Source organism: Salmo salar, chromosome ssa22 (assembly GCF_905237065.1).
Source record: "Salmo salar chromosome ssa22, Ssal_v3.1, whole genome shotgun sequence".
Taxonomy (NCBI): Eukaryota; Metazoa; Chordata; class Actinopteri; order Salmoniformes; family Salmonidae; genus Salmo; species Salmo salar.
Window position 1 is genome coordinate 17,967,518 of NC_059463.1, and position 25,227 is coordinate 17,992,744.

At 42.8% G+C, this 25,227-nt stretch overlaps 3 protein-coding genes and 1 long non-coding RNA gene across 5 annotated transcripts; 2 read left to right on the forward strand and 2 right to left on the reverse strand.

The window, feature by feature from the left end:
• Positions 1 to 2,688: 2,688 nt before the first annotated feature.
• Positions 2,689 to 3,726, reverse strand: LOC123729644 (uncharacterized). The gene is made up of 2 exons (XR_006761274.1): positions 3,309 to 3,726; positions 2,689 to 2,934 (listed from the first exon to the last, which is right to left on the reverse strand). It is a non-coding gene; the product is annotated as an uncharacterized lncRNA (long non-coding RNA).
• A 612-nt stretch (positions 3,727 to 4,338) lies between these two features.
• LOC106582924 (transcriptional adapter 3) lies at positions 4,339 to 10,691 on the forward strand. The gene is made up of 9 exons (XM_014166551.1): positions 4,339 to 4,378; positions 4,988 to 5,221; positions 5,480 to 5,727; positions 7,688 to 7,793; positions 7,985 to 8,117; positions 8,272 to 8,375; positions 8,517 to 8,626; positions 8,846 to 9,037; positions 9,980 to 10,691. The coding sequence occupies exons 2-9, from the start codon at positions 5,012 to 5,014 to the stop codon at positions 10,170 to 10,172; spliced, it is 1,296 nt and encodes a 431-aa protein (XP_014022026.1). The 5' UTR covers positions 4,339 to 4,378; positions 4,988 to 5,011; the 3' UTR covers positions 10,173 to 10,691.
• Positions 10,692 to 11,367: 676 nt separating this feature from the next.
• Positions 11,368 to 17,115, forward strand: hmces (5-hydroxymethylcytosine binding, ES cell specific). Its single transcript, XM_014166552.2, has 7 exons — positions 11,368 to 11,663; positions 14,971 to 15,185; positions 15,330 to 15,473; positions 15,585 to 15,797; positions 16,058 to 16,212; positions 16,326 to 16,515; positions 16,737 to 17,115. The coding sequence occupies exons 2-7, from the start codon at positions 14,997 to 14,999 to the stop codon at positions 16,935 to 16,937; spliced, it is 1,092 nt and encodes a 363-aa protein (XP_014022027.1). The 5' UTR covers positions 11,368 to 11,663; positions 14,971 to 14,996; the 3' UTR covers positions 16,938 to 17,115.
• A 620-nt stretch (positions 17,116 to 17,735) lies between these two features.
• Positions 17,736 to 25,227, reverse strand: LOC106582926 (ras-related protein rab7). 2 transcript variants are annotated; one of them, XM_014166554.2, is made up of 6 exons: positions 24,863 to 25,227; positions 20,774 to 20,836; positions 20,523 to 20,649; positions 20,174 to 20,392; positions 19,948 to 20,076; positions 17,736 to 19,185 (listed from the first exon to the last, which is right to left on the reverse strand). In XM_014166554.2, exons 2-6 carry the CDS (start codon positions 20,824 to 20,826, stop codon positions 19,090 to 19,092), a joined length of 624 nt encoding a protein of 207 aa, XP_014022029.1. In that variant the 5' UTR covers positions 20,827 to 20,836; positions 24,863 to 25,227; the 3' UTR covers positions 17,736 to 19,089. The 2 variants fall into 2 exon arrangements, with proteins under 2 accessions (XP_014022029.1, XP_045561001.1); XM_045705045.1 differs by lacking the exon at positions 24,863 to 25,227 and adding an exon at positions 21,133 to 21,188.

The following is a 25,227-nucleotide window of genomic DNA, read 5'->3' on the forward strand; positions in this document are numbered from 1 at the left end:
AAAGCGGCAGCTCTAGTCTTTAGCGCAGTGTGGAAGTTGCCTGTAACCCATGGCTTCTGGTTGGGATATGTATTGACCCCGTCACTGTGGGGATGATGTCGTCGATGTACTTATTAATTTAGTCGGTGACTGATGTGGTAAACTCCTCAATGCCCCAGCAGCGGAAAGCAGGCGCGGCAATGGATCCCCCACAGAGGAGGGCTGTTCGCAAGCAGAGGAGAGCAGGCACGACGGCAACGGTTCCCCAACTGAGGCAGGTAAGTACCCCAGTGCAGGAACCAGAGGAGGGCAAGGGGCAAGCCCCGGAGCAGGCCCCGGCAGTAGATCCAGGGTCAAGGCCAGATCAGGAGGCAGTGTTGGTGAGTCCAAGGCAGACGGTGGACCAGCTCTGACCCCAGGTGCAGAAATAGGTAGTGCCCCTGGGACAGGACACTGGGGGGCAAGGTCTGGGTGGTCACCCCAGATGAAGTCTGGTGTATCCCCCACAGTCACGTCGGGGGTTGAGTCCTGTGCACGCTGGTCAGGGTCATCCTGGATACCCCGAACAGGACCCAGGGCTGTTGCTGTGTCCCGTGATGGGCCCATGTCAAGGCTAAACCGGTGAGGGGGGGATCGAAAATGACATCTGGTGTGGGCTCAGTCTCTATAGCAGGCAGCTCCAGATGACCAGTCGTGGCTGAGGACATGACGTGTCCATGCCCGGTCTCAGTTGCAGCCATGCCGGGGCCGAAGAGGCAGAATACTCACACCCTACAGTCAGTCGTAGTCGGTAACGTTGCTGAGGCTGCTGAAGCGGCGTCCTTCTGCTGAACTCCATATGACTGTCTCATGTCCTCCACTGCAACCTGTCGGAGAGGGCTCCCCTGACCGGAGGAATCCCAGAATCTGGTTTGCTGTTTCAAGATGCGAAGAAGACACTGTATATTCTGCTCCATACGTGCTTCCCGTCAAACCATTTGACGGATGCAGCGATGTGACTGCCTGGTAGCCCACACATTGGGGTGTTACTGCAGCCCCACCTGGTGCTGAGTAATATCCCACAGGTGGAGAAGAGGTGCAGTACAAAAAAAATAAAAAAAAAAATAAAAATGCATGAAATGAAATGTATGAAATGTATGCATTCACTACTGTAAGTCGCTCTGGATAAGAGCGTCTGCTAAATGACTAAAATGTAAAATGCTGACCATGCTGCACGGTCAGCAGGCGTAGGGCTCCCAATGGCTCCAGAGAGGAGGTATAATCCACATGGTAGTAGTCCACTGGATACCCCAGAGCCAGGGGCGGAAATCCCGGGGGGGACACGACCCCCCCATCCTGGGAAAAATATGATTTGTCCCCCCCAATATATCACTGAAACATAACTATGTAATTTAAATAATATTAATAATACGCAATGAAAGCAATTGTGCTGATTATAGACACTTAATAGCGTGTTTTTAAGTTTCAAAAGATTGCGACCCCCCCACCCTTTGCCTCACAATGGTTTGATCCACTGCCAGTTCCTTAGTTGGCAAGGTAACAGAGGGGTCGTGTCTACTGTCTGAAAGGCACTCAATGCACGTAACTGACGTGAGGTTCATCCAGTCAATCGCACACACACACTAGCTGAATATGCAGAGCTAGCGCGCAAATATTAACTATTAAGCTAGCTAGTACCTATTCCATTTATGTGGCGTCGTCAAAGATGGAATCTTTGCTATCGTCAATTTATTCCAAGATCAGCATGCAGATGATGTAAGTTAGTGCTTCAAAGTCCCTGTGATAAGGTTAGCGATAAACTGAAGTCCAAACTGAACAGAACTACACTCTCTTCTACCATTGTCTTAAATATATTTAATGGTCTCGTTGCAAAAGCTAAATTGTCGCAAGGGAACTTTTTATTTATTTATTTTATTTCACCTTTATTTAACCCGGGTAGCAAAGATTATAGCAAACACCACTGAAACGGAATTGGTGCTCGCTAGCTTTGCAAATTCGGCTATTGTTGGAAGCCAGCCAATTTGAAACAAACTATTAAAATTACAAAAGGTTGCAGCATATGTTGTGTAAATGGTGAACTCATACAGCTGTCAACTCTTGTCATTTTAATCCGTTTCACATTTGCTAGCTACCTTTTAGATCGAAGCCCAAATAGAATGATAGAAGATGATAGAAGCCCATCTCCTACTGTAAATAACCTACACACTGTGTGTGTGTGTGTGTAGCCAGCCAGCCAGCCAGGTAGAAAAATGGCAGAAAAATAAAAGACGGACATCAGGGTATTTTTCAATAAACCAAAACGCATAGTAAGAACCCTAGTAGCCTAATATCTGAAAGACTAGTTGATAAAATGTTCATAAGAAAGAAATGAGATTCTAATGGAAATGTTTCACAATGATGTCATTAGGCAGAGCAGGCAACAGATGGCACACAGACAGCAGAGTTGGGGACAGATATGCAGGGACAGACTGGCAGAGACAGGGAGTCTCAGGTAAGTTTGTTGAGTCTTTGTTTGGCAACATTATGAAAGGTTCTCAATTTTTTTTACTTGTAAAATAGGAACATAATTGGAAAATGCCATGGATACCCCCACTCTCAACTTAAACTGGTGACTGAACTAAGATTTGTTAAAGGCAATGGTATTGCTGTTGTGATTAGTTGTGTCGTTTTGGGTACCGGTAGTTAGGAGTACAGCAAACACCTTATTTCTTTGGTTCCTCAATATACATTTACCATATTACAATGTAGGCTATGTGTTACAGCACTACTTTTGGTGTCCCCCTCAGGAATTGCTCTTGAGAAAATTTCATGTAATTGTCCCCTCCAAAGTTGATATCAGATTTTCGCCCCTGCCCAGAGCCATACTCCACTGGACCGCAGGTGGGCAGTGTGGAAAGTATCTTGTGTGGTCTCTGTGGGCCGCCATACTGTAGTGGTGTCAGCAAAGTCACAAATCTGGCGAGACAACGAAAAGAGAGAACTGGGTCTATGTATTCTACTGGTTTGTGACTCACTGACACCGCCCCTGGTTAGAGGGGAATAAGGCTGTCCAAGAGTTGACACACACATTGAACTTTATTTACACACACTGATGATGTGCATGGGGATGTACATGACGATAGTTCTGTGAAGGTACAGAGACGGATAGATAATGAATATGCTATACAGGAGATAAATATACTGCATAGGTATGTGCAGAGTGCAATAGAATGGGATACGCTATGCATTAAGGAATGCTAATGACTAGAACTAGAGCAAAGGACTGTATCTAATAACCATGTATTACATAGTATCACAAGAAGCACTCATGCTAACAATAAACATGTTACCTAATAACATCCAATGATCATAGGGCTGTTGCAGTGACCGTATTACCGCCACACCAGCAGTCACAAGTCATGACCGCATTCAAATTCCCTTTGACAGTTGTTCATGGTAATCCCATCCAAAACTGTGCAAATTAGTGGCGTGGATGTGTAGTCTACGGCCCTCACTAATGGCTTGGTACTCAGCGCTCTATTGTCCTTCTAATCACTCTCTAAACACTTCATGATTGAATTTGAATAATCTGAATGATGACTAATGGTGCGGAGCGGATCTGCTGGCTACCGGCTGCCTTTGGCCTGTATTTCCATTGTTAGAGCGGTCAATCGACCATTTTGTCAATATAATAGATCATCTTTGACAGAGCGTTTTCATTGGATTTCGGTCTGTTCGTTACTATTTACCACTGCCATAAACCCCGCCTTTTTCTAAAATGTCTCTTCTTAAAATCTGATTTTAAATCTAACCACACTGCTAACTTTATGACTAATCCTAACCTTAAATTATGACCAAACAGCAAATGTATGTTTTCATGAATTTTACTATAGCCAATTTTGACTTAGTGGCTGCGGTAACTAGTGGCCACCTTTTGGTCGCTGCGACCATCTTTCTGGGCTCTAAACGTCTTTGGACGCGTCCATTTGTTGGCCTCACTGTGGGGGAGTTAAATAAAATAAGAATTTAGGCCAAGTAATATTTTTTTAATAATAATTGTATTAAGAACTATTGTATTATTACACACAGAACTTCATAAACATAAGTGAAAAATATTTAGATCCTTAATATTCGTTTGATTCCCATTACCGTAAATACACATCCCCAAATATGATATATTTTTTTAAATATATGTTTTTACCGGAGATACCATTCTACAATTTAGTGTCTGACATTCTTTATTCTTTACTTGGTTATTAGTGAAACAAAAATATTAGTAACAATTGAAGATCATTTAACACTCAGAAAAACGATTTACAAGTTTTCAAAATTGAACACAAATCTCGATTCCTGAATATTCGTACCCCCCTTCTTCCACAGATGGTTCAGTCAATGATGGATGCCAGTCTACGGGTCAGAGGTAAGTTAAATGTTGTTGTGTTAATATTCAAAATTAAGCCAATTTACATTACATTTACATGGTGCATTTGTAATCAAACCACAGTCTTGTCCATTTATAAGGTGTATTGGGGGTTCTGATTGATATTGTGAATGGTCAGTTTAGTTTCCGACGCACCGGTCATTCAGCGCATACTGTGCTAAAGCCAGCCAGCACGCTAGCTAACGTTCACGTTATCTTCAATGGAAATCACCCGCGTTGTTCCCCGTTCTTGAAACTAATATGAGGAGCCTTTCCAGAGCAGTGGTCCCAGGTTGCATTATGGACAGATTAGTTTTCTTCTAATCCTGCCACTCCTGGTTCTGAGGGGGCCCACAGGATGTGCAGACTTTAGTTCCAGCGCAGTGCCACACACCTGATTCAACCAGCCCTGACTTTAATAGTTGAATCAAGTGGGTTAGTACTGGGCTAAAACAAAATCGTGTGTGTGTGTGTGTGTGTGTGTGTGTGTGTGTGTGTGTGTGTGTGTGTGTGTGTGTGTGTGTGTGTGTGTGTGTGTGTTAATTGACTTTGTTTCATGATGTCCATTTTTGTATGACCAATGGTGCACTTGATCTCTCCTCCACATAGACATAGCCCACTCTAACCATCAAGATGAGTGAGTTGAAGGACTGCCCGCCTCTAAAGTACTATGACTTTAAGCCAGTAGAGCATGTCAAGGTGTGCCCCCGCTACACTGCCGTGCTTGGACGCTCAGAGGACGATGGCATCGGTATTGAGGAGCTGGACACACTGCAGCTGGAGCTGGAGACTCTCCTGTCCTCTGCCAGCCGCCGTCTCAGAGCTTTGGAAGAACAGAGGCAGGTAAGGCAGGAGTCAGTGAGCACATCTCAAATGTTGTCATTAAACAATTGAGCAGTTTTTATGTCATTGGACAGCCTGACTTGCCTCCTTACTATACCTGCTGCTATACCTCCATCTGTAATGTTGGACAGGCAAGATATTTTGCTGCCATAGTGTTTCTGGCACTACAAGTGATACTTGCCTGATGTTATGAATATTCCTGTGTCATCCTTATTTGATAATTACATTTTGTTGGTGACTGGTACCTATTTTTCTCAGATCCTTACAGACTGGCAGGATAAGAAAGGGGACAAGCGCTTTCTGAAGCTGGGAAAGGACGCAGACCTCTCAGCCTCATCGCGTCACAAACCGAAGAAGCAGAAACTCGATGGAAAGGGCAGTCATGGGCCTGGGCCTGGTCCTGGACGACCTAAATCCAAAAATCTGCAGCCCAAAGTCCAGGAGTACGAGTTAAGTGAGGATCCACAGGACATTCCCCGTAATCCTAAGAATGATGCCCCCAACAGGTCGGTGACAATCACATCTCACACAAACAGTGCTCTAAGGCGTTGTTTCACAACCCTGGTCCTCAAATATCCTCAACAGTAGACATTTTTGTTGTAGCCCTGGACAAACACAGCTCATTGAGGGCTGCTTCTTCTTCTTTAAAGTGTTATGGCAAACTACACATTGGTGTATTGCCGCCACCTACTGTTTTGGCTGTATATCAACCCAAATAATTAACAAAATAAAACTGAACAAAATAAACAAAACACAATGTACCTTTATTCAGATTCAACTGCCAAAGCCCATCCCCACAGGTTCTGGGGCCTGCGAAGGAAGAGCATAGTCTGACAGTATTCTTTGCAATGTTTCGGCAGTGAAATCCTGGAACCCCAAAACTTTTCAGCCGCAGTTTCTTGGACTTTTTGTTAATTTATGCAGTACAATTAATCAAATGCCCGATAAACACCATACATCTACCTTCTTCACAATCAGCATATCAGTTTCCCTCAACTGTTGAACAACACTGAATCTCCACAGTCTGCGGAGCATCCACCGCTATATCTTCAGCTCCTTCAACTATTTCACGTGCCTCCGTGTAGGAGACCTGCTGAATAGCCCTGACCCTTGCCTCTTCATACTCCTTTACCCTAACCGGGCACTCCGGGGAATTTGGAAGATGGTTGCCATCACAATAACATCGTACACCGTCAGATTCTTCAACAACATTCTTTCGACACACACTTGATACATACATTTCGCAATTCCGGCAAAACGACAGCTTGGACACAAAAGCTCTCACCGCATATCTAACATATACCATTTTCACATTTGAAGGGAGATACTCTTCGTCAAACACTAATAATACTGACAGGCATTCTTCTTTAATCCCCATCCACTACACGGTTCAGCCGGTGTGCTCCAACTACTCCTGGTATGCTCCTCGTAAACCACAAGTGCTCCACATCCAATACGACAAATTTTAAAGGTGTTCTGCTACAAAAATCAAAACTCTCCACTTCATAAGTCGATAGTTTGTCGATCCTTAATGCCTTTTCCTTCTGCTCTTTCGGCACACAAGAAATCAAAACAAAACCACTTGTAGTCCCTCTGACCGACTCCACCTTTCCCAATGCATCTCTTACCATCCTTGATACTTCAAACGGATCCCTGAAAAAAAGCATCATTGTTAGTGAACCCTACTCCAACCAAAAACCTATACTCATGAACAACTTTCGTTTTTTTTTTTTTTGTTCCAGTTTCCTTTATCGTGGTCTTCCACTCTTCAGCCAAACTGCAAGGATCCACTCTCCAGCAATCTCACTCCCACTGGACCAGAATCATTCTTTACATCCTTGGAACGAGGCCCAAACTCAGCAGTCTCCACCATGGGTACTTCAGGTTCCATCTCCGAGCTACTAGAGCGTATATCCCTCTTTTTACACTTGTCGCCAACCTTCCCTACCACCCTGCTTCCCTCTACTCAACTCATTATCAGCTGTCATCACTACACCTGCTACTGCAATTGATTCACCCTCACTCATGTCATGTTCAATTCCTTCTCTAGCTCTTCTAGAAGTTCTGTCCAATCCTCCATTCCATATTCACTCAGGACATATTTCACTTTTCTTCTGTTTCCCTTGTCCACCATCTTCTCCTTCAACAATTGTTCTGAAGGTTTGTACAATCTCCCACTCCAAATCTATTCATAATGTTTGTTTCTTCCTTTTTCCATTGTCTGCCATCTTCTTGAACCCATCGCCTTGAACCCATCGCCCATCGCCGGCTCATTGAGGGCTTGATGATTAGTTGAATTGGGTGTGTTTGTCCAGGGTTACAATAAAAGTGTGTGCTGTTGGTGGTACTCGAGGACCAGGGTTGGGAAACACTGCTCTAATGTCACTGACAGTGTTTGGCTGTGTTTGTTTTTTCATTGTCCCACATGCAAGATTTTCCAGTGTGTTTGTGTCTTGTGTTTTCCAGATTTTGGGCATCAGTAGAGCCATACTGTGCTGACATCACAAATGAAGAAATCCGGGTTCTGGAAGATCTCCTGAAGCCCCCGGATGATGAGGCTGAATACTACAAGGTACAATATTGAATCCTATCCCTTAATGCAATGAGCATAACATGACAAAACTTATAGTAGCTGGCCTCTCAGGTCCCAAGCACTACTAGCCTGTCTGATAGAAGGTATTCTGTGACTCATCCTCTGTCACACATTGCCCCAAGGAGAGAACATAGATAGATAAATAATACTGTATTGGTTATATTGTGTAGATTCCGGCATTGGGGAAACACTACTCTCAGCGATGGGCTCAGGAGGATCTGCTGGAGGAACAGCGGGAAGGGGCTCGAGCCAACGACAAGAAGAAAAGCCTCATGGGACCACTGTCTGAACTAGACGCCAAAGGTGAGGGCACACTAGGAGATGGGGATAACGACATACAGCGTGTATTGAGTGGATGAACCTTCACAAATGGGTAGTGTTTGTCTTCCTCTAGCATCAACACTGAAACAAATCATGTTGAATTATGTCTGACACAAGGGGGATTTTATTCTCTTAGATGTGGATGCCCTGCTAAAAAAGTCAGAGTCCCAGCACGACCCACCAGACGATGGTTGTCCCTTTGGTCCTCTTACACAGCGGCTCCTTCAGGCTCTTGTTGAGGTCGCATATTTCAGGCTTTGTTGTTAACGCATACAATTCTAAATGACTTAAAACACATCCCTGCAAATAACTAGTTGATTTGAATACTTTATAATTAAACTGTAGAGCTGAAATTCTTTAAGTATTGTTTCTTTCTTGCAGGAGAATATCATATCACCAATGGAGGATTCTCCAATCCCTGACATATCTGGGAAGGATGGAGGGAACGAGGGGGCTGGGACCTCACCTCGCAGCCAGGGCAAAGCTTTTAGGTAAAGGCATATCCTCCATGAACTAACATCACCCCGTTATAACCTTGTAGGATACACTCTACAGATACCCTGAAGGAAAACGCTAAATAGCAACAAAGGCTTTGTAGATTACGCCAATATATTCCAATCACTGATTGCTTCTTCTGCGACTCAGTCACTCACCAATCAGTCAACTAGATCTTTCTTTCCGCTGACTTTCCCACTCTCCCTCTTTCCTAGTGTTCCTCACACGCGCTCTCTCGAGGCACGGATTAAGGAGGAGCTGATGTCTCAGGGGCTGCTGGATTCTGAGGAGCGACCCGGAGCAGGAGGAGACTCCGAGGATGAGGTGCTCGCTGAGCTCCACAAGAGACAGGCTGAACTCAAAGCCCTGAGTGCCCACAACAGATCCCGTAAGCAGGAGCTACTCCGGTGAGAGCACGAGAGAAAAGTGGAGGGGAGAAATGTAAAATGTACATGAGCAATAAGGTTATTTTTTTATTTTATTTTTTTATTTCACCTTTATTTAACCAGGTAGGCACGTTGAGAACAAGTTCTCATTTAGAATTGCGACCTGGCCAAGATAAAGCAAAGCAGTTTGACACATACAACAATACAGAGTTACACATGGAGTAAAACAAACATACAGTCAATAATACAGTAGAAAAATAAGTTTATATACAAAGTGAGCAAATGAGGCGAGATAAGGGAGGTAAAGGCAAAAAAAGGCCATGGTGGCGAAGTACATACAATATAGCAAGTAAAACACTGGAATGGTAGATTTGCAGTGGAAGAAAGTGCAAAGTAGAAATAATGGGGTGCAAAGGAGCAAGATAAATACAGTAGGGGAAGAGGTAGTTGTTTGGGCTAGATTATAGATGGGCTATGTACAGGTGCAGTAATCTGTGAGTTGCTCTGACAGCTGGTGCTTAAAGCTAGTGAGGGAGATAAGTGTTGATTTAAGATCCTAAAGAACTGTCTGATGACTTTGTTTAAGACACGTGTCAATCTCATTCCACGGAGGGCCAAATGTCTACAGGTTTTCACTCCTCCCTTGGACTTGATTGATGAATTAAGGTCACTGATTAGTAAGGAACTCCCCTCACCTGGTTGTCTAGGTCTTAATTGAAAGGAAAATACCCAAAATCAGCAGGCACTTTTGACACCCCTGGTTTAAGACCTAAAAGGAGGGATGTTCTTACGTTGATGATAATGAGTTGCACTTATAGAAGGCCCAGTTGCTTCACTTCATCCACATCACATGTGCAGTACCTGAACACTCCCCAAAAACTACTACTGGATTTGGATATTATTCACAACACGCCTCAGCATTCATAGTTGACTCTAACCGTCCCTTCACTGTCCTCCTTGCAGCCTGGCAAAGGAGGAGATGCGGAAGCAGGAGTTGCGGCAGAGGGTCCGGGTGTCTGATAATGAGGTCATGGAGGGCTTCCGTCGCATTATGGCTGCCAGGCAGAAGAAACGCACACCGACAAAGAAGGAGAAGGATCAGGCATGGAAAGCACTGAAGGAAAGAGACAGCATCCTCAAGCTGCTGGATGGGTAGAGGGGCAATCATTTAGGGTGGGTGTGGGAAGGGGTAGTTTCAGTCTGCCAATGAGTATATACTGTTGTATATGTGTGTCTGGTCATATGCTTCCATGCTCTAGTGGCCATAAGCATTTTATCATGTTTTCTTACTCTATATAACTATCCAATGGAAGTACAGTGAATACCTGCAATGATGTAGCATGATTGTCATAGTTGTTGAGACTGTTGAAAATGGAGGCATGCATTTTTTTTCATTTGTGTATTCTTGTATGAGTATGTTAACTAAACTTTCAGTGCACTGTATTCACTGTTTGAACATCCTCATCAGAGGAGCTTATGATGATTTCATGTGGTACTCTGTGTGCATTACTGGCATTTGTTTTCTGAGGCTAACTAGTATTGTTTTCCACTGGCATTTTCCAAGTTCTGTTGATTTGTTTACATTTTATTTAACGTTTATAGTGTATCTCTAGTATGGAAAAACTCAAATGTAACGTGTGAAAAAATAAATATCAGGAAAAGGGTTGTGAGGGAATATCAATGTGATGTGCAATTTACTTTCACACTACATAATGTTGCAAAACATTTAACCAACTCAACTGGTCTGGATGAAATGGAGAGAAGGTTGGAGAAGCAACAGTTGTGCTGGAATGAGAACAATATGAGTTGGTTCTGATGGTATGGCGGTAAGATGAGGGTCAAGGACCGGAATGGTCGGTAGTGGAAAGACAGATCATGATACAGAAAGCAGTGGAGTATATAGTAAAGAAAGCATATAGAGGATCAAGGTAGGAAACAAGAGTAATGTGTTGGAGTGGAAAGTGGTGATGGTGTTTGAGACCACAGGTCCTCATTTACACCCCATCTGACTAACCAATGCTGTAGAGAAAGAGGTGGGTGAAGTCAAATTAGCTCGGTTCATTGGAAATGGTAGATTGTTCATATTTTGTGGTAACCAGGGTCAGCAAGAGAAGATTCTGAAAATGCTTAATTATTAATTGGAAGAATATTAAAAGCCATGTCCCAGGTGCTTATTCTAGGTTGAGGGGAGTCATCACTGGGGTCCCAATATATATGTCCATAGATGATATTAAAGAAAATGTGAAGGGAGGAAGAGTCATTGAGGCCAAAAGATTGATCAGTAGGAAAGAGGGTCAAATAAGTGAAAGCTTATCAGTGCTGCTGAGGTTAGAAGGTTTTGCCTGGAAAAGTAAAGATTCCTTAGTTTAAATTTGTCCCATCCCCATTGCGGTGTTTTAAATGTCAAAGAATGGGACATGTAGCTGTACAATGTAAAAGAAGGAAAAGATGTACCAAGATCATGGGCAGATCATGATTGATCGTACATTCCATCACAGTAGGTAGCGACATGCACAACGTTTGTTTGCGTACCGCCACGATATCAGAAGAAGAATAACCATCTGAACGCGCCTTCTGACTTATGCTGCAGTGACTGGCAAATCGAGACGAAGTCCAGTCCTGAACAACAGAAATTTCACAAACAACGGTAAATCACCACTATGTAAATACTAATATTTGGTTCTCCCATTTTTACCATGCATCGAAAGATTTGTCAGCTATCTGCAGTTGAACCGTGGCTTCCTAGGCAGTTAGCCGAAAATAAAGTTGCATGGTTGACTTGGTAGCTAGCAAGCTAAGCTAACAGAGCTAGTTCACGTTACTGGTAGATCGATATAGCTAGCTATTAGCTAATGCTTCTTGAGTCACCTTGGAAAATGTTTAGTTTGTCAGTTCGTATACCCAATACTTTCCAGAAGATACCGAATTTACTGTTACACTTGTTTACACTGAGCTGCACTGTCATTGGGGTCGGAACTAGCCAGCAGATCCAACCCACTTGCTTACAGCTGTACTAGGGTCTGACAGTCTTCCTGTGTAGATTAATGCCATATGTCCACCAGATACATGCATTTTGCCATATGTTGTTTTTGCCAAATGTCTAGCCCACATTTCCTGTACTTCATGTCCTTTGCAAGGCTGCAGAACAGTTTGCAGTATGGAGAATACCATTTCTGCTCTGTTTGACCCAAGCTAATAATTATAACAGATGAAAGTTATTCTCCTATCGACCTAATGGTTTCATAGGGTGACAGAGCTACCAACAGACTGGTGCGCACAACGGCATATTACAATAATCAATCTAGTTTGTTTCTATTCTTGCCAACATCTATAGCAACATTAACAAATTGAACTGGTTGTTCCCATATAGAGTACTGATTTCAAACCACTAGCTTGCTCAGCGTGATGGCATGCTAAATTACACACTGAAAAGTTCTGTGTGTATTAATTTTGTACTGCGTTCTGTTGGCTACCCAAGTATAGTAATGATGAGTTGTCTGTGTCATTCTTACCAGAGATGAATTTCCAGTCATTCAGCCAGTATCTTCTCCTCTCTAACTACACAATTGTCATCATAATTTGGCCTCAGTATAGTGCAACCCCCACCATGGGATACTCATAATGAACTTCCATTTGTACCACTGCACGGTAATGGTAATGCAACTCACGAGTTGAAAATATTGAATGCATGCGGTACACAGAACGCACCGCAGCCTAGTGCGGCATCCCAAACGTAGCGTTGCGGACTGCTCCATTAACAATGAATAACTTCCGCCGGAGCGCAAAGAGTTTGATGTATCTGGTGGACATGAAGCTAAATAGGAATAACCCCCATTTTTTTCAAAATTCGCCTAAAATGTCATACCCAAATTTAACTGCCTGTAGCTCAGGCCCTGAAGCAAGGATATTCATTTTCTTGGTACTATTTGAAAGGAAATCCTTTGAAGTTTGTGGAAATGTGAATTAATGTAGGAGAATATAACACAATAGATCTCGTAGAAGAAAATACAAAGATTATTCTTTTTTTTCTACCACCATCTTTGAAATGCAACAGAAAGGTCCCAAATTTAGCCATAACTCTGGTTGAAATTCCGATGGTGTCCACAAGATGGCAGCAGTGTATGTGCAAAGTTTCAGACAGATAACTTGAAGTATGAGCAAACTACATGACATTTAGTGTGAAGTCACCCAGGTACATTTGGGCAAATCATGAAGGAGATATTCACATTACATTTTTCAGCAAGAATATCGTCAAATCTGTATACTTGGACTTTGATTTAGCTTTTCCAGTATTAGTAGCCATATTATAAGTTCAACATTTGCGAAACACCCAGTTTTCATAACTCTCCATATTCTTAGAATTTTTGTCCAAAAGAAAAAGGCTTGCTGTCGCACAAGGTTAGCAGCAACATTTTGCGACATTTACTGGGTTTCCTCTCATTGGCTATCTAGCTAGCTTTGTTTGACCCCGATTGGTGCTTATTTGACAAAGTTACAGTCAATCAAGTGAAGACCGCCAACGTCGTCGGTGTGCCATGAAGGCGTCGCTCTCTGACCAAATTTGGTGTCCTATAGGATATACTACACTCCTAATGATATAGTGAAGTCTGGTTACATTCTAGGATCTCTGAGGAATAAATACGAATGTTATTTGACTGGTTGAAACAACGTTTAGGGTTAGGTTTTCACAGATTCCTTCTTTGCAAATTGAACGAGTGCAAATACAAAATCGATCGTGCGTGCCATATGGACCTTTTTTAGGATATGAAAAATGATTTTTATCTAACAAAACTTCATGTTATCTCTGGGACCCTTTGGATGATAAATCAGTGCAAGATTTCAGAATGTAAGTACACGTTTCACCTTCAGAGGTGAATTTATCAAACCTATCGCGGTGAAAAAAGTGTTTTGTTAGGAGCCCTCAAACAATAGCATGGCATTTTTTTTCAGTAATAGCAGTTATATTAACAAGAATTTAGGCTTTCAGCTGATATAAGACACTTGTATGTACCGACATTTGTTGTTTCTCTAAAATCTGCGATCGTGACACACGGAGCCAAATTATTTACAACTGTCCCGTTGACGGGACGCCTATCCCTAAGAAGTTTAAGACACTGTGGAGCCGGTGCAAGATATGGCTTGGAAAACGTACCTCAATCCAGGGGTAAGAAATGCGTTGTAATATGAATTGTTACATTAACCCAACTGTTAAACCGAGAAGATTGAACAGCAGTCGTTCAATCTTCCCTGTGTAACAGCTGGGTTAATAGTACAATTCGGAGTATGTTGCATTTATCATCCCTGGATTAAGGTACGTTTTCCGAGCCACATCTCGAGACAGCTCTGCTGTGTCTTAACCTATACATGAAGCCTGTCCGACCCTAGTGCATCTGTAAGCAAGCAGGTCGGATCTGCTAGCTAGGTTCAGAAAGCAATCATGGTTACATTAAGACAAGATATTGGTCGGAAAACGTACCTGGGGTGTCACTGTACTGCAAATTGTACCTCTATCCACAATGGTCTATCGAGATTGATATACTGCTAGTTTTCCTGGGAAACTGCCCATTCCGTCCTCATACTAGCTAGCAATAGCCACAGCAGCCATTATGGAATGTTGCGTTGAACAACAAAAAACTGATTGGCTGATACTGCCATTCCATAATGGCTCCGGTGGCTACTGCTAGCTAGCATGTTTTCTGGGAAAACGAGCAGTTTTTAAATATTCTCGATGTATCGTTGTGGAAATTGGTCAAATTTGGAGTACAGTGGCATATGTCATCCCTGCATTGAGGTACATTTTCCGACCCATATCTCGCACTGGCAAGATAATGTTACCATGATTGCGTTCCGACCCCAGTTCAGCCCAGTGTAAACAAGCGCAATGGTAGGGTCGGTATCTACTGGCAAACCCAATGCATGCATTTCATGACTGCATGTTGTTGTTATTTCATCAGTCTGCACTGGGACTACTGGGCTGACGATGTGCGGGAGGACTGCATGCACCCTGGCGGCAGATGAAGTCAGCCGCGCCTCCCAGTACAGAGACCGAGGAGGGCAGCGTCGACAGCCAAGGTGGAAAGACGGAGATTCTGATAAGTACCGACCTTCCTACAACAAGAGCCCCCAGTCTTTGAGCCCAGTCTTGTTGTCCCAAAGACATTTTGTTAAGGTAAGTATAGTTGTGCAACTGAAGCAGATCAACTGATCCTGGCCAGGGTGGCTGGATGTTTATTTGTAGCGTCATTTGCGCCCTGCCTGGAGGAAAATATTTGTGTATTAACCAGATGGTCCCCATCCAACCCTTTTCTCTCAGAATGCCCCAGTGGATGAATGTGTGCTGGCAGCGATGCGTTGGGGCCTGGTGCCTGCCTGGTTCAGGGAGAATGACCCAAACAAGATGCAGTACAGCACCAACAACTGTCGCAGTGAGAGCCTGCTAGAGAAAAAGTCCTATAAGGTGTGGAGTGAGTTTGATTAATCTCCACATGAAATGCACATGGCTCATTATCAACAGGGACAGCGTGCATCCCTGTGTATTAGGGAATGTTTGTGTACTATTTCGTTTCAGGATCCGCTGTTGAAAGGACAGCGCTGTGTCATCCTGGCTGATGGCTTTTATGAATGGAGGAGGCAGGAGAAAGACAAGCAGCCCTTCTTCATCTATTTCCCCCAGACTCAAGGACCTGCTCATGTGAAAACAGAGGAGCAGGATGAGGGGACACCCTGTAAGGAGGATCCACAGACATGCACTTTTGAGGAAGGCTCTGTAGACCAGAAAGGGGTGAGCTGCTGACACACATGGACCATGCATCACTGAGCAAACACAGAAAACTGACGACATTCAGAGTAAGATGCTTGAGTCTGATTACACTGATATCCCCCATCCTCTTCCCTTTTTTTCCCCCCTCAAAAACACCCTTTTTGACTCCATTCAGACCCATTTGTGGTCTTTCTCAGTTTTTAGTCTGCAGTAATGAAATAATGTGAGCATTGCCTTTTGACCATATATACCTTGCCTATTTGTGTGTGTGTCTTGTGTAGGAGGACAAAGGAGACCGTGAGTGGAGAGGATGGCGGTTGCTGACCATTGCAGGACTGTTTGACTGCTGGACTCCCCCTAGTGGTGGAGATCCCCTCTACACCTACACTGTGATCACTGTGGATGCATCCCCTAATCTTCAAGGCATCCATGACCGGTAAGGGCCTCAGTCTCAAGCATTACTCTCTCTTTGAGTAAATTGAGTATGTTCTGTGTATATGAGAGTTTGTGTATGATGTAGAATTACCAATGATTGTGATTGACATACAGGATGCCAGCGATTCTCGATGGAGAGGAGGAGGTCAGAAAATGGCTGGATTTTGGTGAGGTGAAGTCATTAGATGCCCTTAAATTGCTTCAGTCCAAAAATACACTGACCTTTCACCCCGTCTCCTCATTTGTCAACAACTCTCGAAACAACTCCCCTGAGTGCCTGCAGCCAGTGGATCCTCAAGCTAAGGTACAACAGCTTGACCTCACTACATACCCATATTTGAGATGTCTGATGATGTTCCAATCATTGAATATCTCAGGATCATTAGAAAGGTGGTCCCAGACTGAACACTTCACATATTTACTCAAAATCTAGATTTAAAACCTAAAGAGAAAATGTATAATTGGCTCCATACCATACTACTTGTTCCTCCCTGCCTTCACTTACCCCCTCATCACCTTCCCCAGGAGCCCAAGCTTTCAGCCAGCAGTAAGATGATGATGGGCTGGCTGAAGAGCAGCACGGACCCCAAGAGGAAAGAGTCAGACACTGGGGAAGTCAAACAGGAGGGGCACCCAATAGAGACCAGGCCTAAGAAGCAGCTGAAGCCTGCAGGGCCTCTCCAACAGTGGCTGCAGGGAGCCAATAAGAAACCCAGGACCAACTGAGTGGGACAGAAACATTGACTGACTGAAGAGAGAAAGGAACAGATTGAAAAATGTAGGCCTCATTGTCTTGATATTGTGGTGTGTTGATTGATGTGGAAGAGAGGAAATGGTTTCTGATTATTGTTATATCTGTCTGGTATTGGTTAAAGATAGTTATTAAACATTTTTCAGATTTTGATGGTTCTGTCATGTGTCCGCCTTCGAAAGTGACCAATTCTGACATTTCTGTACGAGCACTAGACCGAAGAATAGAAATACAGAGTGCCCCCATGCAAAACTAAAACTGTCAATGTATTCCCAAGAGTATACTATTGATTATATACTGAGCAAAAATATAAACCCAACAGTTTCAAAGATTCTACTGAGTTAGATCATAGAAGGAAATCAATCAATTCAAATAAATTCATTAAGACCTAATCTATGGATTTCACATGACTGGGCAGGGGCACAGCCCTGGAAAGGTGTAGGTCCACCCAATCAGAAGGAGTATTTCCCCACAAAAGGGATGTATTACAGACAGAAATACTCTTCAGCCCTCAGCTGTGTAATGATCATGCTGTTTAATCAGCTTCTTGATATGCCAGGCTGTTTCACATCCGGCCGTGATGGGGAGTCCCGTAGGGCGGCGCACAATTGGCCCAGCATCGTCCAGATTTGGCCATCATTTTAAATAATAATTTAACTGACTTGCCTGGTTAAATGAAATAAAACAATCTTGGCAAAGGAGAAATGCTCACTAACAGGATGTAAACAAATTTGTGTACAACAATTGAGAGAAATAAGCTTTTTCTGCATATGGAACATTTCTGGGATCTTTTATTTCAGCTCATGAAACATGGGACGTTTATATTTTTGTTCAGTGTAGTAAAACTGTATGAGCCTTGATAGTCACCTATGCTTTACATGTTCTCCTTGCAGAAACACACTTTCTTTATTCAATGACTATCAGTTCCTTGAAACCCAAAGACATTTTCAAAATGTAGATGAAGTCATTTTATTAATATGATTAATGCTAACAGATTTCCCCTGTATTTGTGTAATTTAAATAAAAAGTTGTTTTCTCGGTCCTCTGATGCAATTCAAATTCTAAACATAGTAATAACAGTATACAGACACAAGATCTGATCAGTTAAAAGAAATATCAAGCACTTATCAAATCATTTGCCACCTGAGCTATCAGCAGACATGGAAACTGACAACATGCATGGTTTTTGCCTACGCAAAACAATTAACAGACTTAAAGATTTGCACATAAAGTCTTGCAACAGTGGCCAGTGTAAAAATAAGACAAGAGGCAATAACTACTAACGAGTCATATTTATATGCTTGAAAAATCTGTTCCCTCCCCCAGCTGTATCAGATAGGACGTCCTCCCCTTGTGTCAGGTCGCAGAATGATGACAACAATTTGCTGCTTGACCTTCCCCATTGAGAAACAAAGCATGTGTAGGGCAGTTAGGGGACATCACTGAAGTTGGGGAGCAGAGTTAAAATCCACACTGCCTCTTCAGCCTCGACTTAAAATGTTTTTTTTTTTTAATTGTGGCTCCAAAATGAGGTGTCAAACAGGATTTTAATAAGTCTACATGACAAAGTGCAAAAAAATGCCTTGAACAACACACTCATATGTTGGACTTGCTAGTTCACTTCCAAGACAATTAACACATGTATCTTTGGGCAGTACATTGGCATGACACACACATATATATATATATAAATTACTCATTCTGATCCTTCACAACCTCCTCTACCACTGGAACTAAGCCCCCCCCTTTAAAATGTCAGGATTTTATTTCTGTATGTATGCGTGTGGTTGGGTGGTGCCATGGAAACAATGGTGTCTATAAAAAGGTATTTGCGTCATGAGACAGTTAAGGGGGAAATACTAAGCAGATATCAGGTTAATAAATGCTCTAATATCCATCTGGGTGTTCTTTGGGCTTGGAGACTTATTCTGAGAGTAAGTGTGTGATGTGTACACTGGGGTGTGAGTGCAGCATGTGTGTAAAGTATACTTTCCGAGCGGAACTCGCATCTACGAAGGCCAGTGATAATATTGGGCAAAGGGGAGCACACAGTGGGGCATAGGGGTTAGACAAGGCAAGACAGGGTAGCAGGGCCGACCGTTGTGCCCCAGTAAGTCTGCTAGGTCCTCAGCAGCTGCAGGCCTCCGCTGATGGCTTGGAACGTTCGTTCCTGTCCAGCTTTATCGGTTCAGGGAACTCATTGTACAACTCCACCTCTGTCTCCTAAAGGGAGAAAAAGACGAGATGGCGTTAAGCTTTTTGTGTGACTTCCAACATGCATGGAAATGAAGACGTCAATACAACAACTTGGGGAGTAACAGAAAAACATTTTAGAGACTCAACAAAGCTCCACCAACTCAAGGTCATGGAGAGAATTCTGTTGGAAGAATGTTGTACGTTTCTTCATAACGCCTAAACTGAAATCAAAATAGACTGATCCACCCTCAATAGACCGCATTCTCTCCAACAAGGGTGTAGGGAGCCACTCATATCTTATGGACCTGCCCCAAAATCGAAACTTACTAACGAGAAATAAGATCTAACATTGGAAATATAATGGGATTTGACATAAAACAAACATTAATTTCTTTGTACTTGGGTGAAATACCTGATAACTTACACAATAGAGAAAAGTACTACTGGCAGCCAGTAAAAAGGCTATCACTGGGAAATGGCTACAAAAAGACCCTCCCACAGTGACAATGGATAGACATTATAAAAGAAATACACCACATGGAGCTTGGCTTTAAGAACACAAGAGAGAGGTCAGGAATACTGGGAAAAATGGGTTTTGTACTTGGAAAAAGGTCTAATTCAAAGACGTCAATGTAACTAATATGATGAAGGCATGATGTGCACTGTAACTGCCAGTTCTTTTACTTTATTGGTACCTTGTGTTCCTCAATAAAAACAAAGTATAAAAATACTGTCAATACACACACGGCATTCAGCTAAGCTCTCATAAGCTCCCTTCTGACCCCCTACCTGTTTAAGAGCATTGCGTGCGATAGTCTGGAAAGCCTGTTCAACGTTGATGGCCTCCTTTGCGCTGGTCTCGAAGTAGGGGATGTTGTTCTTGCTCTGACACCAGGCCTGTGCTCGTTTAGTCGTCACCTGTCAGATACAGACAAAAAGCAGCCGTCATTCTCTGAAGGGACACAAGCTACTTACTGTCAGATGCTCCGGTCTCAAACGCTACATCTGGATCCACCTGTCTGTTCTCCAGGTCAATCTTGTTGCCTAGCACCACAAAGGGGAAGTTCTCGGGGTCTCGGGGGCTGGCCTGGATCAGGAACTCGTCCCTCCAGCTGTCTAGGGTCTTGAAGGTGTTGGGGGCGGTCACGTCAAACACCAGCACGCAACAGTCTGCCCCGCGGTAGAACGCCACGCCCAGAGACTGGAACCTCTCCTGCCCCGCTGTGTCCCAGATCTGTGACAGAGCACAGGGGAGGGGCATACATGTTTATGAAGAACAATAAAATATAGGCCTACCCATTGACCTGTACTTCAGCACAGCACTTGTGACGTGGAGTAACTTGATCGAATCCCTTCCCCGGTACCTGCATGGTGACAAGCCTGTCGTCCACCATCACTTCTTTCGTCAGGAAATCAGCTCCAATTGTGGCTTTGTACTGGTTACTGAACTTCTTATTCACATACTGGTTCATCAGGGACGTCTTCCCAACTCTGACGAGATAGATTCAGGTCAGCAACAGATATGACAGAGTGATTGGTAAACAAATATATTTTGTAACCTTCTATGATAACAGAGAAGAAGTGTAAGTGGCTGTGCAAGGTACAGGACACTCACCCAGAGTCTCCCAGGATGATTACTTTGAGTAGTACTTTCTTCCTAGACGTCATTGTGCCACAGCTGGGGAAATAGAAGGGGCACTCAATTAGAATGGTGGACTGACCATGTAGCATGGCTAACATTACCTTCACATGATCATCCTCATTGTTACCATGATAAACACAGTATAAAAGCAGCCTATAAACACAGGCACACAGTCTATAAAGCATGCTGCCTGTGTCCCCCCCCCCAGGGTTAAAAAGCAATGCTGTTTATGCTCTATGACGCAGGTAATATTATAATAGGCAACTACTGCAAATACTATAACACGTCGTTGTGCCACGGACTACTTTGACCAGCTGCCAGCTCACCCTCACCGTAGTCATGTGGTCCAAAGCTAGTTGTCCAGTCATGGGGATTACGACACAGAGACATTCAGGAACACATGTAGGCTATACACATCAACACACATAACAGGAGGCCAAAGGTCAAACATTATACCACCTGTCTGTCAATCAAATGTGAAACCACGGCCCGTTAAAAGTTGTGATTGGCATCTGGCACAGTGTGTGTTGAAATGCTCTGAGTAGGAATAGTTCTGGGAATGTAACCAAGTACAGTTTGTCCCTCACTAAATAAGAAACAACAAAACAGACTACTTTTTAAAACTCTGCCTTCCCCTCCATCATGTTCCTCTATTTTCACTTGTACAGGACACAGGTTTGGGAGAGGAACGTAGGCTTAACGTAAACCAGAAACGTTTCAACATGTGAAGGCCAGTTAAGAGACTTGATCCACAGACAGAGAGAGAGAGAGTGGAATACACTATTCTTGTTGATAAAGCATCTCTTGCTCTCACTGACCAACATTCTCTTAACAGCATCACCAGATCTACCCCAAATAACAAATTCACAACATTTAGGCTAGGTAAGGCTGCCGTGCAGAGCAATCATTAGCACTGGTTCTCTCTGTCAAGGGGCCTCACCCATAATGGTTACCCCAGCATTGAAACAAAGCAACCTTCATTTCAACTTAAATTTATTTCAAGCAACACAAAGTGACAATGAGGGTCCTCTTAAGAATTCTGCATTGACGGTAATATAATGTGCCGTTCAGAGGGTGGGACATCAACTATAAGGAAAGTTAAGACTAGACAGAAGCAGCATACAGGAGCTCATAAAAACGTGACTTTACTCTCAGAAAGCAAAAACCATCTTAAATCAGTTCAAGTAACTGACACCAATTTATAGGAACTCGTCAGGCATTACTAATCAATCACTGATATCGCCAAACTTTATAAATACTGCACCCTCAACTTTAAAACTCCTTTGCTAGTTAAACAATCATGTAATTAAGAAAGTTGCTGGAAAGAAACAAATGATTGTTTTATTGAATAGGATATCATTGCTACTTAACGTGGATCCAAGTTCAGTTTTGAGATCCACTGGCGTCGGAACTGTGACAACCTCTCCCTGCTTTGCTCGATGGGATATGTAGTGATTTTGCCAACACAGCCAGCTGAGTACACAGTCTTGTACCCTTAACCTTCTTAAATCTGACTTTATTTATTGAGTAATCAAGCAAAGTCACAAGTTAATTGACACGAGAAAACTCAAGAAAATAGCAACTCTACAGAGTGCAATGACCACAATGAATGGCTAAATTACTTCTGGACACGAAGGGTCCACGGAACTCCTCCTCATCACTATATTCCGATCCTTAAAAGTAACGACATACAGTATCAGTTCCATTATTGGTTTCACAGTAAAATGGTGTTGGTTCCAAAAGAATCTGCAGACAAGCATGGAAAACACCAGGATAGTATTGATTCCCTATGACTGACTGGTTGATAAAGATCATGGAATAAGGAAACAAGCTATCAGGAGAGGCCAGAAACATGATGACATAGGCAGCCTAAATTTCAAAACAAGCCAGGCTCTTAAATGCATTTTCATTGCTGCAGTTCTTGCACAAGCAGTCAGTTACTCAGTGTCTCAGTGTCTCATACTATCCTCAATAGTAACAAAAGGTTGCACAGTCAACGTCCACTCCCTCTGCCCTTTCATTTCAATCATGGGCTATTGAAAGCAAAGGGAGCCAACACTGGACCTAAACAGGACCATGTAGTTTGCATTAGGCTAAGCTTTGAGTACTGAGTCCAACATTTGCTTAGAGCACACAAACAAATACTACAGCATGCCAAACAATTAAACTCTAATGTGAATATTTTCCTGAGCATTGTATTAACACAGACTAAATGGGTATAATACAGTTATTTGGTGTAATATAGTACAGCAAAGTCAAACTGAACTCGTTTTTCAATTTGTCAGTAAATTGCATCACAGGGCCTTGCATCTAGGAACCCAGACCTGGGACGTAGACAAGTGATCCATTAGACCACTCGATTATGAGGGTGGAAGATTGATACATGGTGGCAAAATAGGCATAACCTCAGTCTGAACAATTAAATTAAGCATTATATAACTTTTTTCCATTTCTAACATTAATAGGGCAGTTCTTGGTCTGGCTGGCTGCAACCCATGACATTCGTGAGAGTTGGGTCACATGGTTCTCTAGAAAACAACACCAATAATGATTTATTGCTTAGTGCTACCCGGATCCTTGGGACATCCATACCCTTTCCTAACCCTTACCTTAACCGTTTTAAATTTGAACTAAATTGGGGTGACGTCCCAAAGATCCCGTTTAGACTATTAATTTGTCGGATTGTGTAGCAAAACATTTGGTCTGTTGCATAACGGAAACCATTTACTTCAAATGTGAAACGTTTTGCAACCAAAACAATTTATAGTGGACAAATTCCAGTAGGTTCTTCCCCGTTTCGTTATGTTTGCTTCATAGAATAAACGCGTAATGATTTCTGTTGCAAAAGTTTTGCAATTGCAACAGATGAAACGTTTTGCAATGGAATTCGACTAATGAATACACCCCTAGTTGGCCAACTAGATTAGCTAATGTTTACTAGTTGCTAGCATAGTCATAGTACTAGGCTAGCTAGCTACCTAATGATTACAGATGAGCACATCATACAACACTAACGTTAGCTATTTTACCAACCAGGTTAGCTAAATTGACTAGCATGACAGCTCTAGCTGAACTCTGGATAAACTGTCTGCTTGTTTGCTAATGCTAACGTTCACTATTATATTACATAGCCGGTATCATATAATTAGAATACTCTAATTTAATAGGATCTTTATAGACGGGTTGGTAGTTAAACAAAACTGACACGGTCCTGACTATTGGACGAAACAGACAGGGTTGGCTTAGATTGTTGACAACATGTAAACTATATTTACTTTCAAAATGTTTATTGAAAACAAATACATTTGCACTATGAGCACTTGTCTCAAATTTACAGATGTTTGTTAACTAGCTAGCGAAAGTCAAACACCTCAAAACAAAACATGGTATCAATAAGAAGATACAATGGGACAGCTTCTTGTCATTGTTGCTATAGCTTCTTGTCATTGTTGCTATAGCTTCTTGTCATTGTTGCTATAGCTTCTTGTCATTGTTGCTATCTGACGGTTATCAGAATCATAACACAATTTCCGGCCACATCGATGCGCGCGCATACTTGACGTGACGTAGTCAACCAACCGGAGTTGAGTAAGTTTAGTCAGCTAACTTCACCCCTGAAGGGCCTAGCTAGTAAGTTAGCTGGCTAATATTAGTTATTTCTAGCTAGAACATAGCTTAGCTATCTATACGTGTACAGAGCCATGAATTTAGAAACGTAATACTAAACAGTTACATGGCTCTGGACGCATACTGTTAACGCAGACATTAGCCAACTAGCTAGCAACGCCATTTGACATGTAACTTAACGTTAGCTAGCTAACTAACTAACTGCACAGTGAATTGGGACAGAACTATAGATTGAGTAACACACAGAGTAGAGAAACATTCGTTACCTAGCTGACTTTAAACAGTGCACAGTGGGTGGCTAACGTTAGTGCCCAACGCGGGGACAATCGACCCGTTAGCTAGCTCAGTACTTGGTCTCTTCTTACTAGCAGGCTAATTGGTAAACATTAAAAAAACATATTACTGCACAAAAAGAATACCGGCTACAATCCTTACCTTGATCAACCCGAACTAAGGGATGGTATATTAAAGAATGTCAAAATGGGCCTTTCGTCCTGCTGGATGAAAAACAGATGAATTCAATTTTGTCTGTCTGCCCCCAACCTAGGCTAGCTGCATAGCTAGCTAGTTGCCGAGATCGGACGGAAACTGTCTGGTGCCACCAGTGGTGGTTAGTTGCAGTCAGAACGCACGTCTCTTTAATTATAATGCAATACTACTAGGTGGCCGCCTGTGTTTCCAAAGTAAGATAAATTATTAAGCGAAAGGAATCTCTGCTTGTTTACTTGAAGAGGGCCTATTTCTTTATATTTCAGTCTCTTGTCACTTCCTCCAAAACAACGGTGTCAGCGATCTTTGAC

Coding starts and splice junctions, on each gene's coding strand:
- LOC106582924 (XM_014166551.1), top strand. CDS start 5,012: ATGAGTGAGTTGAAGGACTGCCCGCCTCTAAAGTACTATGACTTTAAG. Junction 8,376..8,516: donor TCCTTCAGGCTCTTGTTGAG/GTCGCATATTTC, acceptor TCTTTCTTGCAG/GAGAATATCATATCACCAAT. Junction 8,627..8,845: donor AGCCAGGGCAAAGCTTTTAG/GTAAAGGCATAT, acceptor CCTCTTTCCTAG/TGTTCCTCACACGCGCTCTC.
- hmces (XM_014166552.2), top strand. CDS start 14,997: ATGTGCGGGAGGACTGCATGCACCCTGGCGGCAGATGAAGTCAGCCGC. Junction 15,186..15,329: donor CCCAAAGACATTTTGTTAAG/GTAAGTATAGTT, acceptor CTTTTCTCTCAG/AATGCCCCAGTGGATGAATG. Junction 16,516..16,736: donor CAGTGGATCCTCAAGCTAAG/GTACAACAGCTT, acceptor CACCTTCCCCAG/GAGCCCAAGCTTTCAGCCAG.
- LOC106582926 (XM_014166554.2), bottom strand. CDS start 20,826: ATGACGTCTAGGAAGAAAGTACTACTCAAAGTAATCATCCTGGGAGAC. Junction 20,393..20,522: donor ACAGGCTTGTCACCATGCAG/GTACCGGGGAAG, acceptor GCTCTGTCACAG/ATCTGGGACACAGCGGGGCA. Junction 20,077..20,173: donor TTGACCTGGAGAACAGACAG/GTGGATCCAGAT, acceptor TGTATCTGACAG/GTGACGACTAAACGAGCACA.